General features: G+C 42.0%; 1 protein-coding gene across 2 annotated transcripts; it reads right to left on the bottom strand.

The window, feature by feature from the left end:
* Positions 1–686: 686 nt before the first annotated feature.
* Positions 687–17563, bottom strand: MATN3 (matrilin 3). Of its 2 annotated transcripts, none has more exons than XM_040553447.1 (9): positions 17475–17563; positions 13930–14499; positions 10327–10449; positions 9813–9935; positions 8454–8576; positions 6502–6624; positions 5536–5658; positions 2987–3094; positions 687–1205 (listed from the first exon to the last, which is right to left on the bottom strand). In XM_040553447.1, exons 2-9 carry the CDS (start codon positions 14393–14395, stop codon positions 1150–1152), a joined length of 1245 nt encoding a protein of 414 aa, XP_040409381.1. In that variant the 5' UTR covers positions 14396–14499; positions 17475–17563; the 3' UTR covers positions 687–1149. The 2 variants fall into 2 exon arrangements, with proteins under 2 accessions (XP_040409381.1, XP_040409380.1); XM_040553446.1 differs by lacking the exon at positions 17475–17563 and adding an exon at positions 16534–16740.
* Between the last annotated feature and the right edge of the window lie 353 nt (positions 17564–17916).

Genomic DNA, 17916 nt, shown 5'->3' with positions numbered 1-17916 from the left:
AATAGGCATTAACCAGGAGAACCTCCATGTCAGCAGCATTCATCCCTAATTGTATGTGCTCTCTAAGTGAACTCCTGCCTGATTTTCCTTGAAATAGTTTGTATGTACAACGTGCAGGGTATGACACGAGCACAAATGTTGTTATATGTCCTTGGCATACCATCTACTGATTTAATATTTCACGTGATTTATTTTGTATGATTACATACAAAATTGTGATTGTGATTTATTTGCATGATTACACATGCAAGTGTGCTAAATAAGTGGATTTCCTTTAACAGTGAAATTTGTAAATTGTCAGCTTCTGCAAGCCCAACTGGCACCAGTAGTCCCAGGAAGGTCTGTGGAATGACAAGAGGAATGACTGATTGCGAACATAAGTAAATCTTGCAGGATAAAAACCTTAAACTGCAGCACGTATGTCATTCTTCCAAGTGTAGAACAACTTTGAAATAACTATTAACCCTCTTATCAACATTAACAAGGAGTTGTAGGTTTCAAAATCAAACTGTTCTTTTTCCGACTGTGTGACTCAAGAACAGTGTCCTGTTTAATTATGCAGATTCCTTCCATTTGTTCCTCTTCTATCTTTGAGGTTTTGTTTCCTTGTCTTTGTTAAACTGTTTATTTCATAACACACATACTTTAAGTTGTATATATTAAAAAAAAAAAAGAAAGAACATCAGTGTGCTGATCATACTTTATTTTATTAAAATAAGTTACAAGACCACAAAGTACTTTCCATTTTAATGGACAAATGCCAGAGGCACGTTTTTTACTCTGCCTAGCCATTTCACAGTTTTATATGATATGAATACTTTTCCATTCCTTTCTTTCCTGTATTTACTTTTAAATAAGAGAATAAGAATGCAGTTAATGCAGAATAACGGTACCTGCTGTACTACTTGCAGTACAGACCAAAGCACAGCAGGTATAGGTAGCTTTATGGTTACAAAGTGACTGTACATGAAGATCCTCAGGCTATATTTTCAAGAGGGTTGTCTTCCTGAAGTCTTCTTGACACTTGTAAATAATAACAAACCAAATGCTGTTCTGTAAGCTGTGCAACAAAATAAAGCTTGCTGAACACAATAAAAAATAATTGCTTCTGAAATATTATTTTGGGATCTATCTAAGTAGAATGGTAGCTCAGACAACCTGCTGTCTCTCTTGATATGCTTGCAGCTTCTCAGACACTTCGTCTAGTGGTCAGTTGTTAAGGGCAATACAATAGGTGGCTATGAGGTTTGTTTTTTTATGTTTCTCATTACTGCATTTTACACAGAAAATCAGATTCTAAATGAGATCAATACATGCTTGAACTAGAACTTTCAAAACATTTTAGAGAGCTGTCAAGGTCTGTTAACTTCCCAAATTTTCTCTACAACCCCAATTTCTTACAAGAAGTTGGAGCGAGTGACATTCAGGGCTGAGGAGTAGCAGATGCTGCTGCTTTTTCCAGTTTGTTTTGAAAGGAAGCTAGGGATACAAATTGCCCAGCAAAGAAGGACTTCAAAAGAAAGCATCAGTTCTTTGTAATGAAGTATACTGCTAACTTGAAACTACTACCATCTTGTTTAATATTAGTGCTTTGGGGTAGAGAGATAGTCTGTTCTTTTGAGATAGATATTGTGCTACTGTCAAGATGGCATTACAGGGTTAATTAACTTGGCACTCAGTTTTAATTACTTAGACTCCCTGGAAGGGTGTATGATCCAAGGAAAATTAGATTCTCCTCTTCACCCTTCCCAGGCAGATAAAGTGAATTCAAGGGACCCTACAAGGAGAGGGATTTCCACTTAGACCTATAAAAATAACTTTGAATTTATTCAAGAACTGGGAAAGTTGTGTCTATGGTAGAAGACTTCATTTGGCTTTCAGAAACCTTGGTGAACTGAAGAAGCCATTTATCTGTATAAATGATGAGTTAATATACAAAACTTACTAGTCTCCCGCGTTGATTAATCTGAAATATCCCCCTTCATTGATTTTGAAGCCCCAGGGATCAGGATGACAACCACAGACCTAGTACTCCCCTACATGAATTCCTATTTGAACAAGAGCACCTTTCACAGAAGAAAAGCATGTAGTCTCAGAAATTTCCAGCACTGAAAACCTACCACAACCTTTGGTAAACGGTCAACCGTGATCAACCACTCTCACTTTTAAAAATTGTGCCTGATGCTGAATCACAGCTTGTCCAACATCCAGTTATTAGTTCTTCTCATTCCATCTGAGGACATTTATTCCAGCATTCAGGTTTGCTACCACACCACAGAATTCACCATTTTTATTTTTCCTCCCACATGTTTGTGAAATGTCTAATCCAGGGGCCAGCTACATTTCTGTTTGCTGCCGCAATGCAATGAATGAAGCCAGTGAACCTTGCAGCCCACGCCTGAGAAGCGCTGCAGCCTGAATGCTCGCCCAGTACCCCACGCTCAGCACCCTGCCCTGCAGCCCTCCCACTCTGCCTGATATCTGCCTGATATATCCCAGCAGCTGGGTAGTAATAGGCTAGCAGTTTTTCACACAAGAGAACTTGCATGAAAACTATTTGGGACCCTGCCTGCCTGCAGAGTTGGAAACCTAACCACAGCTAGTCAGACAACTGTCATGCTGCCTGTGAAGGTGTCTTGAAAATTTGGGGACATATACAGGCTACTAATAGCAGAGCTCAAAAGTGAGCATGTGCTGTAAATGCCATCTGAAAAAATTACAAATAGAGCAACTTTTGATGTTCAACATAACACATATTATCCTGGTGATGTGGGGATGTGCATTTTATCTGTACCTTGATATGAAAACACTTCAAGGAAATGTGAAAACATAACAGTATTGGCAACACGCAAAATTTCACTCCCTGACATTAATAAAATCACCAAGAAAATACTTTCTGTTGACAGGCATGTTCCACTCTGTCTTGTGTCAAAACGGCTACCTCCAAAATACCAGTAAAGAGCTGAACACATAAGAAAAAGGATATGTTTTGTGGACAGAGCTTGGAGGCGTGAAGTGACTGAGTCCTGCAGTGCAGCTATGGCTTCACACTTACAGGCCTCCTCAGTTGTTACAAGACTGCTTGTTGAGGCTCCTAAGAGATAAAACGGCATTTAGAATACTTAGGAAAATATTTAAAAGCCAAGAAAATGCATGATTCTTCAAGGGGAGTTGAAGCCAGGCTGTGAGACTGCAGCCCAAGGCAGCTGGGAGGGAAAGGTGGCAGAGATGGTGGCCAACGTGTAGCTGGAGGCACACGTGACCTATCTCCAGGAGCAGGACAAGCAAGGTACCACTTTTACCACTTTGTAAATAATACAAAATAGCAGGAACACATGCATTAGTTTTAAATAGTAAGCAATAGAGGTTCAGCTGTGTCATCAACGTGTTTCACCTCCCAAGTACTCTTGGTTTATAACAATGGCAATATACATGCATAGGGAATATCGTTCCTCATTCATCAGGAGGTGTGGACATGAGTCCATCCAATGTCACATCAATATATATGGAGGGAACAACAATGGTCAAATGGGTTCAAATGAATTTCAAATCTAGTAGGAAAGCACAACAATATTAATGGAGGAGTCAGTATGGAAGAGAAGTAATCAGCCTCTTAGGAAAAAGGAAGCAAACATTGCCATCCTTTGCAGTGATTCCATTTAATCTGTTTCTAGTTCTTGCCCTCAGACTTGCAGGCTTACCAAGGACCAGGGCCTCAACTGTCCTCAAGAATTTTTTCTCCGTAATCTGCCACAAAACCAGGGATGTTCATAAACAAAGGGCTCACAGATGTGATAATTTGACAGTGGTATAATGACATGTCAAGCATCAGCTGATGACTGTGAATTCTTATCTCTGTGAAAGGCAAGTTAACTTCACCTACTCCATAAAGAAAATATGCAAGCTGCACCAGTTGCTTCAGGTTAAGAACAAACAATACCAACAACTACTGAAGCACTGCTACTATAGTGAGATTACCATGTACGTCTGAGGCCAGAATACTAAGCTTCCAAAGGCAGCACCTCTTTAAAAGATCTAAAATTATGAAATGCCCTTTCAACAAGAGATAACTTGTATGCAATTGCTGTTTCCTTATACATGTTTTTTGCATTGCTTGGCAGAAGATTATTCAATTGTTTTTTCTCCAGATATATAAATGCATAGCTAATCAATGCTAAACAAATTATGAGACCATTTTAACAGTAAAACAATAGAAATACTATACCTGGAGATAGTTTCTCTTTTTTTCTTAATTATTTTGTTTTCTCTCTTTATTTATCATGCCATTGATACTTCCATTTTACATGGAAACTGATGGCTGCTTCAATTACAGAAAATTACTGAAATACGAATTTTAACTTTTCTTCATTCAGTGTTTCACTGAAAAAAAAAATCTATGAACAGATTCATTTCAAGCAGAGCAAAAATTCATTTGCGAATTTCACCGCAGAAACTGGTGTCTTCTTGATTCCACTGAACCTGTATTTGTTCAGCTCCCTATTTTGAAACATCCTGCCGGCTTTATGGCCGATGTACAAAGAAGAGCTGTTCAAGATTCAGCTGGAGGAAGGCCAGTTCAAAATAGCACACCAACGTGGTTGGTCTCCAACTGACTGCCAGTGAAGTTTGCATGTTTGCATTTAAATTCTTCAGTGACAGATACAGATCTTCCTTGAGTTATGCCTGCTTTAGCCAAATTACTTTTACATATGGCAACTGTCCAAGGGTATCCTGAAGTCTTCTACAGAGCTTCTGTGAAATTTAGAGTCTTCCAGTATTTGATATGCAAAATCATGGGCAACTCCACTGCTATTGGGATGCCCAACAAGTCACACAAAACATGCTAGAGTTGTTTTTTTTTATACTGTATTTATGTTTAAGTCCAGACCTACAAAAATTACTATCTTGGTAGATGGTGTTTAGCTATACTCAACGCTTTTATATTTTGCTTTTACACAGGTCAACTTCATGTAATGTCAAATGATCCTTGCTCCGAGAAGTAGCAGATCAGACAAGACACCTCTTGAGGTACTTTCGCTCTGAACAGTTTATACCGTTATAGCCCGTGCAGTTGGAGGAGTGGAAAAGAGCATGGGGCCTAGCATTGCAGTTGTTCTTCTGACACCAGTTGTGTTCCCTTCCAGGCCACCACTCTCCTCTATATGCTGGTACACAGTTGAGTCCTCTGCCCCAGAGACAGATGCCCCAACCTTGCCAGTACTCCTAGTTATTCAGGTTTCATAAGGAAATGTATATTATAACAGATTAAAAAAAATAAAATACAATGAAATCCTTAAATGTGTGGTGATAGGTAAGAGTCAAGTGTAGTTTTAAATACAGTAAGTGCTATAACTAAAGAAGTATCAAACTAGCTCAAAACATTATTGGAAGTAGACAGAAAAGAATGAAAAGGGATTATACTTCTAGGGAGTTAGTGAGTTGATAAAAAGTTTCTTGTGGAGATTGAAAGGATTTAACACATTAAAGAGAGGTACTTTAATAAACATGTTCAGAATAAAAATATTAAATTATTACTTGAGCATGTTTTCTCATCTGGATTTAAGGTAAAGCCTTCGTAGCAGTCACAGGTGTACGACCCCTCGTTACTCACACAGACCTGCTCACAGTCATGGGTTCCTGGTGCGCATACATCGATTCCTACAAAATGCATTTTGGAGAAGTAGTTATCCAAAAACAAGAAAACCTTTTAAAATGTTTCCCAATGGCAGTGCTTCTCCATGCTGGGAACTTATACTGCATGAACTCTCACTAACAGCTACTGAGATGTGTAACTGATGTTGCCTTGGGGCAGTGATCTAAACCCAGTTGTTTTACTGGGGTCTCTCTCGGTCCTTACTTTTACAGCCCGTGATGCTGACCACAGCTGTCTAACCTGACCAGATATGAAGCACCAGCTCACCTCCAAAGGCATGCTAGGAAAGGTTTCCAGTACACGGTAGCTTTACAGTGAGGATGCTGGGAAGGAAAGGAAGGCTTTTACAATAATAGCAATTTTAGCATAACACAAAGCCACTGGGAAGCTAAAGAAACAAACAGCAAAATGAAATTCAGCCTGGAGGGAGGACATCACCCCAGGCTGTCTCCTGCATGATGGTATGCAGTTTCCACAGAGCTGTGAAGTGTGTGACTCTGTGACTAACCCCAGCTCTTATCTCTTCAATTATTTCTCAGTTCTGGGTTTGCTGAATGTTGCATAATTGCACTTAGTGAAATACAATGAAGGCCTTCATGACAGGGTGATAAGGAAGAAGCAAATGCTAGACAGTTAACGGCACTGGTGCACATGAAGTACCTTATGTATCTAAATGATGCTCAAAGAGGAAAAGACAGAGTGACATAGAACTGTCTTATAATGCTTAAATGCACGTGTAAGTTTCTTAAATAGATACAAATACATTAACCTGCTAACGAGAGTGATTTCAATACATCTGCCTGGTTGGGGAGGGCATGGGGGGACAGGGGACAGCAATCTGGTCTTACTTGAGCACGACTTCTTGTCTGGGTTCAGGGTGTAGCCCTGATAGCAGTCACAGGTATAGAAGAGATCGTCTCTCACACAGACCTGCTCGCAGTCATGCCTTCCAGGTGCACACATGTCGACAGCTAAGGAAGGCATTGGAGAAGAATATTAACCAATACCCAAACTTCAGACTGTTTATTTGGCATCAGTAGTTCCCATCTGGATTCAAACCAGGACGTTTTCATTGCACATCAGCACGCTATTAGCTGTAGTAAGGTATACAGAGTGTGTTCTTATCTGTCTGTCAACATCACGAAGTTCATATGATTTTTGGAACTGCAGCAACGCTTTTTTTGTGTTGTAACAGATTGCAGAAGGAACTGAACTAGCAGTGACCCAGTTACAAAATAATTATCCAAGGGAATTCAGAGAACAAATATCTGGATTTTAAGAGAGCATTTGGCATTTTTTCAACTCTGATGGAGTTGGATAAGACACTGTTTTATTGGAGTGAAAAGACCATAAACAGAAGAGTATACGTGGCTGCTAAAAAAAAGAAAGCCGTGGCACCCGCTGCCAGTTACAAAGTGGGCACTTTATGTGTGAGGCAGAGGTTTTCTGCCAAATTTAACACATCAACTCCAAAAGAGCAAGTTGAGGAGTTCCTATATTTGGATATTTTTGCAGTAAGGAGGTCCTGTAAGGCAAAAGCAACTGAAGAAAGAAAGGAGAGAAATAAAGAAATAGAAAAAGGAAGAAAGAAGCAAGTAAACAAGAAAGAAAAGAGCCCCTCCTGGATCTATGCTATTTTTATTATATCACAGAGACCTGGAGATGGTTGAGAAATCACAAGCAGCCTCATGCAAAATGAGATTCAAAAGAAAAAAAAAAAAGGCAAGCATATTGGAGAAATAATCTGAAATTTGAGTATGCAGGGGGATAATCATTGCTATGAAAGGAGATTGAGGACTGGACTCACAAAAGGGATGCCTCACTGAATTCACATTCCTTCACAGATGTTTGCAGTCTCTATGTAATACCAGCTGAGAGTTAATCTTAGGATCTGATTTACAAAATCAACTCCTAAACTAGGCAGGAGGAAATATCGAGAAAACGGTTTTGCCTCTTTGAGATGCAAGAACTGTGAATTAATTGGAGGGATTTGTGTACGAATATCCTGGATTTGGAAGCCTGGGTTTGTCACACAAAATATAGTAAGGAAAGGGATTATGATGAAAGTGGAAAAAAGGGTTTTATATAAATAAATCATCAGTGAGACATACAAGGAAATGAAGGGTGAACTTCAAATGCTAATCAAGTGAAAATGATACAGAATACATATTAAGCCATATGTACCATATATTTATATATACATCCTTATGTACCAACCATGTCAATGCTTCTATTCTCCACAAGAGACCAGCACTGGGAAAGAACATTTCTCTCCAGCCTCTAGAGCTCTAAAGCCAGAGTATTTTTTTAAGTTTCAAACACATCCACCAGGAAGAGTGATTACACTCATGGGTGTGATTACACAGGCTGTACTCTGTCCTCCAGTACAGACCCTGCTCTTCTTTGTCTCATTCCCACATCTTCGTTATGCTGGTTTGCTGGAGAGCTTCCTGACACAGGTAGTGCGTGTCACATATCCCCACCAAATATATTATCCTTCTCCTCTCTCAGGTGGATATGACAATTTGTGCCCCTTGAGAGTGAATATATTGTGAAGTCCCCAGGGAAATGCCAAATGGCATTTTAATTACAGCAATTACAAGCTTCACACAACTGTAGAAGAGTCACAAGTCTCAAATTATTACTGGAAACATGAAGAAAAACCTGAAGTTGCACTGTGCTTTCAGGAGTTGTACAAACTCTTGCATAAGGTATTAGAAAAAGAACATAAGTTAACCTGACTTAGAAGAGTTATTTGATTTTAGCTGAACACAGTACTTTCTTGACCAGGAGGACCTACCTGAGCAAGTCTTCTTATCTGGATTCAGAGTGAATCCTTCAAAGCAGTCGCAGCTGTAGGATCCATCAGTTTGCCGACAGACTTGTGCACAGTCATGCCTCCCAGGTGCACACAAGTCCATGGCTGTGGAGGACCATGTTTTAGAGAAGAAACCAATTAATCCCTCACTGACACTCAAGCATTCTAAATACTTCAACATTTAGAAACACAATTTAATTAGGATTCAAAATAGGATCCAACCAGCGCCTTACTGCATTATTATATTATGCTGCAGACAACTGAATTCGGTTACTGATCATTTAATGCAGGAGGCAGATATCTGGGCTCCAGGACATCACTATACCATGTATCGCACAGTCTGATTTTCATCTGCAATTCTGGCTGCCCTGAATAACCCCACAAAGGCTGAAGCTAAAGCACCACACTGAGACGGGCAATAACCTGCCATGTTGTTGTTTCGCGCAATATTAGCAGTAACTATGATGAATCCAAATTCATACTCGCATCTGAAGGCAGGCACAAAAAGCTAGGAATGTCATGTACGAGTACTATTAAATGGCAAGGAGATATGAAACCTAGTTAGAAAAACAACAATGCGAAAAATGAAGCAGAAGCACAGGGAGGTTATGGTCTCTCTTCAGACATGAGAGGTATGAAAACTTCACAGTGAGAGGAGTGCTTGTGTGTTCTCCAAAGGAGGGAGGCCCTTACCAGGTACAAAATAGCTGCTTCAAGACTGGTTCTGCTCAAAACTTCTGGATTTAAAAGAGCAACTCCAGAATATATATATGGGGAAAAAAATCGTAATAAGCTAACTTTTCAGGGTGATGAAAGTGCTTATGGTGAAAGGTTGGGGTTGCTATATTGTGGAGTCCTGCATAGCTTAGAAACAGAAGCAGCAAGTTGTAAAAAAAAAAAAAAACAAGCAAAAAACATCAAACGAACAAAACCACTGACTTTTGACAGGGGAGATGGAGGGGATATGGAAAAATCATCAGGTTTTAAGTTCTCTGTGGACCAGTGGCACTCGGTCTCCAGTGGAGACACAGTGCTGGTGGGCATCTCTGGCATAGGTTCCTCCTCTCCCAGGGACTATGTTTATGAAGTACCATGAAGATCATAAAATGGTAGGTCGATGGCAATTTATTTATTTATTAATTTATTTTAACTCAAGATATTTAATGAAAAGTACAATTTTATTGGTATTTGAACCAAGGGGAAAGGCTACAGGTAAATTCTCATTTTCAGAGTTGATACCTGCAAGCAGTTTTTCAACTAGAAGCAATGAAGATAACTCAGAAAATATGTTGATGTCTCCATAAGTAAGTGTCATATATTAAAGTAGCCTTTAATTCTTACCTGAGCAAGTCTTTTTATCTGGGTTCAGGGTGTAGCCTTCGTAGCATTCACAGACATAGGACCCATTGTTACTCACGCAGATCTGATCACATTCATGCTTCCCAGGTGCACACACATCCACAACTGCAAAACACACGTGAGAGGAACATTTTCAAGTGCATTTCTATTTGGAATCAACTCAGAAATGGCAAGAGTAATTGAAGGAATTAGAGTAAATGGTAGGAGAAAATATCTATATGGTGTCCACATCTGAAGACTTTGTTTTGGCATCTGGCCCTAATGAATGGTTCTGCAGGCATAATAAAAAGGATGGTGAGGCAATCAAACTACTTCTCACCATTGCTTCCAAAGACTTATTTATTAATTATTTATTATTAGATTTATTATTAAAGGGGATACAGACATTCACTGTTTCAACAGAAGTACAAAAGTAGCTTCTGAAATCCAACTGTGTTATTAAAAAAGAGATTTATTTTTGTTTTCTAATTTAATACATTTACCAAAGGAGTAATACCTGAGCAAGTTCTCTTATCTGGATTCAGCGTGTAGCCTTCAAAGCAATCACAGAGGTAGGATCCACCGTTACTCACGCAGACCTGCTCACAGTCATGGGTCCCAAGCGCACATGTATTCGCAGCTACAGAGGGCGTTTACACAAAAAGCATTTCAGTCATCCCAAAGGAAAGAAACGTTCATTAATAATTTACTCTTACAAAAGTACTTCACATCTAGCACGGTTTGCTGGATCAGTAGTAGGAAAATTCAGTACTGAGTCACTATCACAGAAGTTGCAGTCATCTTTTCAATCATTTTGTAGCCAGAAGAAAGAGGTCATAAATGACCCTGAAATAGCTCCCCACCTGAGGGGGCAGAAAGACAAGACTGATCTGCAAAAGAAGTGTGACAGGGAGAGAGAGATTTTAAGCATTTAGGACCATTACATTGGAAATGGGAACTTGGCAATGAAAAAGACCTGGTTTAACTTGCTAAACTCTGCTTACTGGCATACAAGCTGATTTATGAATTCCTGCTGTATTGTAAAAAGCCTCTCATGTAAAATGAAATGTGACGGCACAATAAAATAAACTAAGTCACAACAGAAAGAGCATCGAGACTAGGAGGAACAGAAAAACAACTCAGAGGCACTAGGATAACAGGCTGTCTTCTCAGGGATAACAGGAGTGTCTGTGAACACTGGTCCAGGCAGATCAGCCACCAAAGAACGCAGGCAGTGCACGATGGGCATGTGAGAGCTGCAGCTGCCTTGCTCCATCAGGTTTAAAAAGTCACATCCAAAAGAGGATACGGAGGAAAGCCTACAGTAAGGCAGCTTTACAGGCACGGCAACCTCCTGTCTGAAAGACAATACAGAAATAATGCCCGAGCCTTAGAGAAAATGAAACTGCATGCTACAAAATGAGATGAAATTTGAGCAGACTGGCTAATTCCCCAGCAGACAGTAAGGTTATCTCATTGGAATGAGAGAACAGTGATAGGAAAAGCAGTGTGATGGATGGCAGCTGGATATAAGTTTGCTGTTATGACAGGGCAGACAAAATGCCTGTGATAACACTGGGCTGTCTCTGCAATGAGAGCTACATGTGCTGACAGTCTTTTCATTCACAAGTCTGACCACCTAACTACTTAACTTCTGTCCAATTTTTCTCAAGTGTATTTAGCTTTGGATATGCTGCCTCTGTGGATCACCTCAAGATATGCCTGCAAAGGAAACTTAGATACTCACTTAAATTTATATAATTTCTAAATGACTACATTTAGATGAGATGAAAACAGGAAGAGGAAAGGGAGGGAAAGCTGAGAAAATGAGGGAAGGCAAAAATGGGAGTGAAAAGGAAGAATGAAGCAAAGGAGAGAAGAAAAATAGAGAGACAAGCCTGTTGAGTTATTACCTGAGATTTTACTTAGATGAGTAGCTACAATGTGGATATGGCATAATGGTAAAATCAAACTTAAAAGCAGTAGTGGTGAGATAAGAAATGACGAACAAGAGTTCTTGAATGGTCTCATTATTTCCGAATGTGAGGCACCGTTTCTTGTCTTGTAAAATGTGGAAGATTTAGATATCCCCTTGTAAGACAGAAAGTGTGTCTTGTCTTTCTATTGGCAAAAAAAATAAAAATAAAAAAATCTGAAACCAAGCCAGTGTCTTTTCATTCTGTTATATTCTTGGGAATAAGAGAATTCATATGAATGATTTATGAACAAAATCTGTGGGTGATATTTTCAAGCAAACTGAGAAGCTCATATTCAGCTGGTCAGATTTTTGTGGTAGGAAAGGCAAGCTTCCACTGACTTTGACACCAATTCAAGGCTAAGATTTTCCATCTCCAGGATGGTCTCACCATCCTGGTGATGCTCTAAATGCATCAAGGACCTGATCTTAACCAACTATTTTGCCCCTGAACATTAGTTTTCCTGTTTTCAGTTCACCCCACAAACAAACTTGTTTGGCTTGGCCAACGCAAAGAACATCCTAATTGTCACTGGTGAGTCCAGATTTCTGTCTGTCCAAAAAACAGTTCAGAGCTGGAAAAGACTCGGTTTAACCACGCTATATAACAAGACTGTCTTGGATTTGTTTGGTTTGTAAGAGCCTTTTGAAATAGCATGCCCTTTACCCCGTTTTTGTTCATGAATCCTACAGATTCTGGCTAACTGCATGTAGGAAACTCAGAGTTACGCTGGAAATATGTAAGTGTGAGCTCTCTTTGGTATATCCTTCAGCTTAACAGGAGAATAATTCCTATGCCTCATCACAATAAACAGTAGTATTGTATTTCAGAACAAGAGATTTTTCTTTGGTGCTATGAAAAGACTCGCTTTCACTAGAACATAGGTGGAAAATAAATGCTATTTTCACAGCACTCATACCTGTGCAGCTAGGTGAGGGCTTGCACCCGCTTCCAGCTACCAGAAAGAGGATGTGGTCACATCAGCAACACAACATGATGTCAAGCCAGACCTCAAGCATTTCCTATGTTAATTATTGGGCAAAGTGTCCTGCCTACAGATGGTCCTACACATTTATTTCATACCTAGAGAAAGAAGTCTATTCACTCTAAATGTATTCAAAAGGTACGGTGGTAATTTTTAGCAAGGCTCTGAAATAACGAAGTAACACATTCTTGCCAGCCAAGTTCCTGAGGCAATGGCTGCTACTTGAATTCTCTCACAATGTTCTTTGCACCTGATTTTATTTGCCAGAGACTTATTTTACAAGGCATTTCCTTAGAATTTTACTGGAAAAATCTACTTAATACAAGTTGCTTTAATTGTCAAGAAGTCATTGTTTCTTTGTGGGTAGGGCTGTGGCATAGCTGTTTATAGGTAAACCTCAATTCTCCAGGTACACCATAGATTTTTGTCAATGACAATCACAACCCACGCTGGTCTTGCATTGTTAGTGGTGTTCTAACCCAAACCATACACACATCCAGCACTCTTCCAAGACCAGCCCTCAAAGAGCAAAGCCCAGCCCCCAGGAGCTGCTGAAGCAGCTCTCTGTCAAAATCTAGTGGCAGAGGAACAGGGAAAGGTTGGCACACCAAAAAAGCCCAGGAACGCCTGCCCAGTGAAAGCCTATCCTGAGAGAACACACCGTTGTGTTCAGACACTTTGTCCTGCATCAAATTTCTCAAGCTAGTGTGGCAGTTCACCTGATTTTTGTAGTCTGAACCTATAAGGAGCTCTTCAGAACCACACTTCCACCCTCCTTCCTTCCTATCCAGATGGGAACAGAAATGAGCAGCCTGCACAGCTCCACCGTGGGCTCTCAGCATGTCAGTAACAGGACGTAGCTGAATCCCAGCCAGGCTGCAGTGCCTTCTCATGCACTAAATCATGCCAGTTGCACAAGAACATCCCCTGAAATTGGTCCTGTTCCTTGCATGGTGAGGTTACTATTCAAAGTGAAAGGCAATTACTCGGCCTCCACTGAATAAAAGGGTTGACTTGTTTGCCCAACCGATGGCAATGGAAATATGTAAATGCAATACATAACACTTCTCGAAATAAAAACTTCTTTCTTAGGAAGTGGAACCACAGTTGGAGCCAAAAGGAGCCAAATTACACTACCGTCTTGGACTGACCACCTTACCGCAGAAAGTCTCTCTGAACTTGGATGTCAGCTTTTCGATCACACCATAGGTCTCCACATAAAAGACGTGTTCATCCAGTGGCTCGCTGGCCATCACCCTCAGGGACTGCATGTCGGCACGATCTACCCCAACTGCGTAGATCTCAATGCCAGCTGTCCGGGCGCTCGCTGCCACGTCTTGAACCTGGTCTTGTGGCCGTCCATCTGTCACAACAATGACCACCTTGGGGATATTGAAGTTTGCTGGCCGGGTACCCATCTCCTCGGTGAAGACTTCATCCATGGCAGTTTGGATGGCAAGGCCAGTCATTGTGCCAGCAGACAAAGGCTGAATGTGAGAGATGGCGTCCTTCATAGAGGCTTTATCAAAGTAGGTCCGGAGGGGAAACTCTACCTTGACAGTGCTGGCGTAATTCATGACTGCCACGCGGGTTGTTCTTTCACCAACGTCCAGAGTGTCAATCATTTTTGACAGAAAGACTTTCACTTTCTCAAACTCTTCAGGTCGGACACTACGGGAGCTGTCTATGATGAAGACAAGGTCAAGGGGCCGGTTCTTGCAAGCAGAGTCTGTCAGGAGGGAAGGAAAGCATGTCAGTCATCTTCATGGGACTGTGATGGCAAACTACCTCTACCAGATAAACACAGGCACCCTTCATTCTCTAGGAAGAGTCTTAAAATTAGAGGGGCAACACATTAGAAATTCTTAAGTAATACTTTTGACAAGTAATACATGATTGAGCACTTTTAAGCATTAAAAGATAGTCACATTGAGCCCCCAAAATAATGCCTGGCTATCCTTGAAACAAGGGTTTGTAGTTCGCATGCAGCAGCCTACACAGAAGTGTTTTAATACGTAAATGAACTTACTTTTTCTTCTTACAGATAAAGCTTGAATTCATTTTTATAACAACAGAAATGAAGCAGTAAAACAATGGGACAGATTACATAGTGAACAGATGTTAACAATATTTGTTAGCAGTAGCTGTTATAGCAGATTGACGACTGGAAATTATTTCTTGCTTGTAATTCACAATCCGAAGTACACAACAAGAAAAAATAAAGGCCAACAGGAACAAGATGCAGACCATGCTGTGATAAATGCTTCTTAAGCAGTTGTTACTGCGTTAAAGCTTCTATAGCAGTTATTATATATAGAGGTTATTATTCATGAAGCAATTTTACATGTCAAAATGAACATTTACACACATATTTGTAGCTTCTAAAGTTCCTCACTGACATAGAAATCTAGACTGAACAGAAAAGCCATAGCTCAGAGCAAAGACAAGCATCTCTTCAAGGAAAACTGAAAAGAATCGAGACAGCAGCAGCAGGAAACCAAAGCTGAACACTCCCTGTCCTGGGAGCTTGACCTTGATGCCACCATGAACTTAGTTTCTATCATCAAGGTATGGATTTGAAATACTGGTTTAAGAAAAACAGGCTCCCAAAAGCAGAGTGTTCCTTCAAAGGAGATGCTCCTGCTCAAGTATCATTGTCTAGCAAAAAGTGTTCAGTCAGCTTGAATATACTCCATGAAGAGTAGCTTGCAGAGCCTGACACACCTCTTCCAGCTACTATCAAGTTGACTTTTATTATGCCATTCCAGCTTTAAAGTAAAAAATAAAAAGTAAAAATAATTTAAAAAAAAAATCATTTTCTTCAGAAGTCTCTTAAAAGCAGAGATGAAAACAACGCTTTTTTTCCAATATGTTAAAGAACTTCTTTCTCTTGTGCAAGTGTAAAAGGAGGGAAAATAACAAATTGCACAGATACATCTTACTTCGATCACGAAGCACAGTAGTAGAGTTGATTTTACTTTGGGACAGGGAAATGGACTGCATGAATCTAAGATCCCATCCAGGTATATTATATATAATTCTACATGCATCCCATAACTCAGAGTTTGCATAAGCATTTAGAAGAATGGCTTTGTGCTCCTCGTGAAGCTTGGAAAATATGAGGACATATTTGTACATGCAGGTGTATCTGAAGACATGAAAGAAAAAAGATGCACAATGTTCATCCTAAAAAAAAAAAAAAGTATAAAAATGATCTTTTTTAGGTTAGGGAACAAAACTTTTCAGGAGCCTAATATTGCTATGAGTCTGAAGTAGAGATGGTTTGAAAACTAAACAGTAGCTAGGGAGAAAAGAGGGGAAGGGAAGGGAAGGGAAGGGAAGGGAAGGGAAGGGAAGGGAAGGGAAGGGAAGGGAAGGGAAGGGAAGGGAAGGGAAGGGAAGGGAAGGGAAGGGAAGGGAAGGGAATCACAGAATGGCCGAGGTTGGAAGGGACCTCTGGAGGTCAGCCGGTCCAAATAGTTGCCACTTCTGCCTACAAGCACACCCTTGGACCGCTGCAGCTCCAGCAAGACGTCCCCGTCCCCGGCACACACCTTTCCATTCCTCCTTTGCAAAAGCAAGCAGGGAAGATATCCCAAAGAGCAGCCAGGACAGGTAGCACCCGGAGAGGCCGGGTAGCAGCGAGCAAAGCAGGCAGCAGCGAGCGAGCTCCAGGCATCATCCCCGGGGCAGGGCAGCCCCCAGCAGCGGGCAGAGGAGGCAGCTCCGGTCGGGGGGGACACGGGGGCAGCGGGGCCGGTACCTGCCGCGCCGTGGCTCCCGGAGAAGCCGCTGCCCAGCGGCTGCCGGCGGAGGCGGTGCGGGACGCTCCGTGCCCCGGGCTGAAGGAGCAGCAGGAGGAGCAGGAGAAGAACCGGGCAGCAGCCGAGGATGCCGAGCGGCCGCCGCATGGTGCCCCCCTGCCTGCCCGCCCCGCCGCCCCGCATTTAAAGCCGCCGGGTGGTGGCGGCTGCCCCCGCCTCGAACGGGGCGTGAGGCCCCGGGATGGAAGGGAAGGGAAGGGAAGGGAAGGGAAGGGAAGGGAAGGGAAGGGAAGGGAAGGGAAGGGAAGGGAAGGGAAGGGAAGGGAAGGGAAGGGAAGGGAAGGGAAGGGAAGGGAAGGGAAGGGAAGGGAAGGGAAGGGAAGGGAAGGGGGCACCGGCCTCACCAGCGGGGAGGAGAGGGTGCAGGGCTCCGAGGGTGCAGATGGAAAGGGACCCGTGTGCCCGCCACCGAAATCTTCTGGCACGGGTCTGCTAACTTCACACTGCGAGGCTCGAGTGAGTCCCCAAGGCAGAATTTGCAAAGAACGGGAGAGAAAGCTCACAGCAAGGCACACAAAGATGCCTTTGTTCTCAGTCCTAAACCCTAGCCGCCTAAGTCCTACCGTTTTCTGTGGGAAGCTGAGCAAGGTTTGGCAGAACCATAGAACCATTAAGGTTGGAAGAGACCTCCAAGATCATCTGGTCCAACCATCCCCCTACCACCAATGTCACCCACTAAACCATGTCCCTAAGCACCACGTCCAACCTTTCCTTGGACACCCCCAGGGACGGTGACTCCACCACCTCCCTGGGCAACCCGTCCCAATGCCTGACTGCTCCTTCTGAGAAGAAATGTCTCCTCATGTCCAACCCGAACCTCCCCTGGTGCAACTTGAGGCCATTCCCTCTAGCCCTAAGAACTATGGCTTAGGGCACAAACCTGCTCAGGACACGCCTGAGCTGAGCTGCAGTCGATGTGCAGAACTGCCAGCCCTTTCCTCCTTTAGCTGAAACGGGAACAGGAAGCTCCAATGCAGAACAGGAAGGGGCCACCACACCCTCACAGCCCACCAGCAACAATCTTTGGTAAGAATTAATTCACTCCAGCCAGTGCCATCTTGACAACACTCTAGGAGGGGCCACTGTCACACCTGCAACCCATAGGGCTGCAACACCCAGCTCAAGTTCTCTGTCCCCATCCAGCCCTTCCAAGGCCTTTCAGTGTCCGCTCACAGGGGACAAAGCTAACAAAGGAGGAAATTTTTGGCTTCATTCTGTAACACACACTGAATCTCCCCAGTGGTGATGGATGCAGGCCAGAATATATACGCTGGGATCAATAGTGAGAGGTTATCGATATCGAGAGCTTGTGTAATACACAA

The sequence above is a fragment of the Cygnus olor genome, chromosome 3 (assembly GCF_009769625.2).
Source record: "Cygnus olor isolate bCygOlo1 chromosome 3, bCygOlo1.pri.v2, whole genome shotgun sequence".
NCBI classification, from domain to species: domain Eukaryota; kingdom Metazoa; phylum Chordata; class Aves; order Anseriformes; family Anatidae; genus Cygnus; species Cygnus olor.
This window is presented reverse-complemented; position numbering and strand designations above follow the sequence as displayed.

Excerpts from the sequence above, each read along its gene's own strand:
- MATN3 (XM_040553446.1), bottom strand. The coding sequence starts at position 16,717 with ATGCGGGGCGGCGGGGCGGGCAGGCAGGGGGGCACCATGCGGCGGCCG. Across the intron at positions 3,095-5,535 it reads AGATGAGAAAACATGCTCAA|GAGCCTCAACAAGCAGTCTT; the intron begins GTAATAATTTAA and ends TTTATCTCTTAG. Across the intron at positions 1,206-2,986 it reads CCAAGCTCTGTCCACAAAAC|TAGACGAAGTGTCTGAGAAG; the intron begins ATATCCTTTTTC and ends ACAACTGACCAC.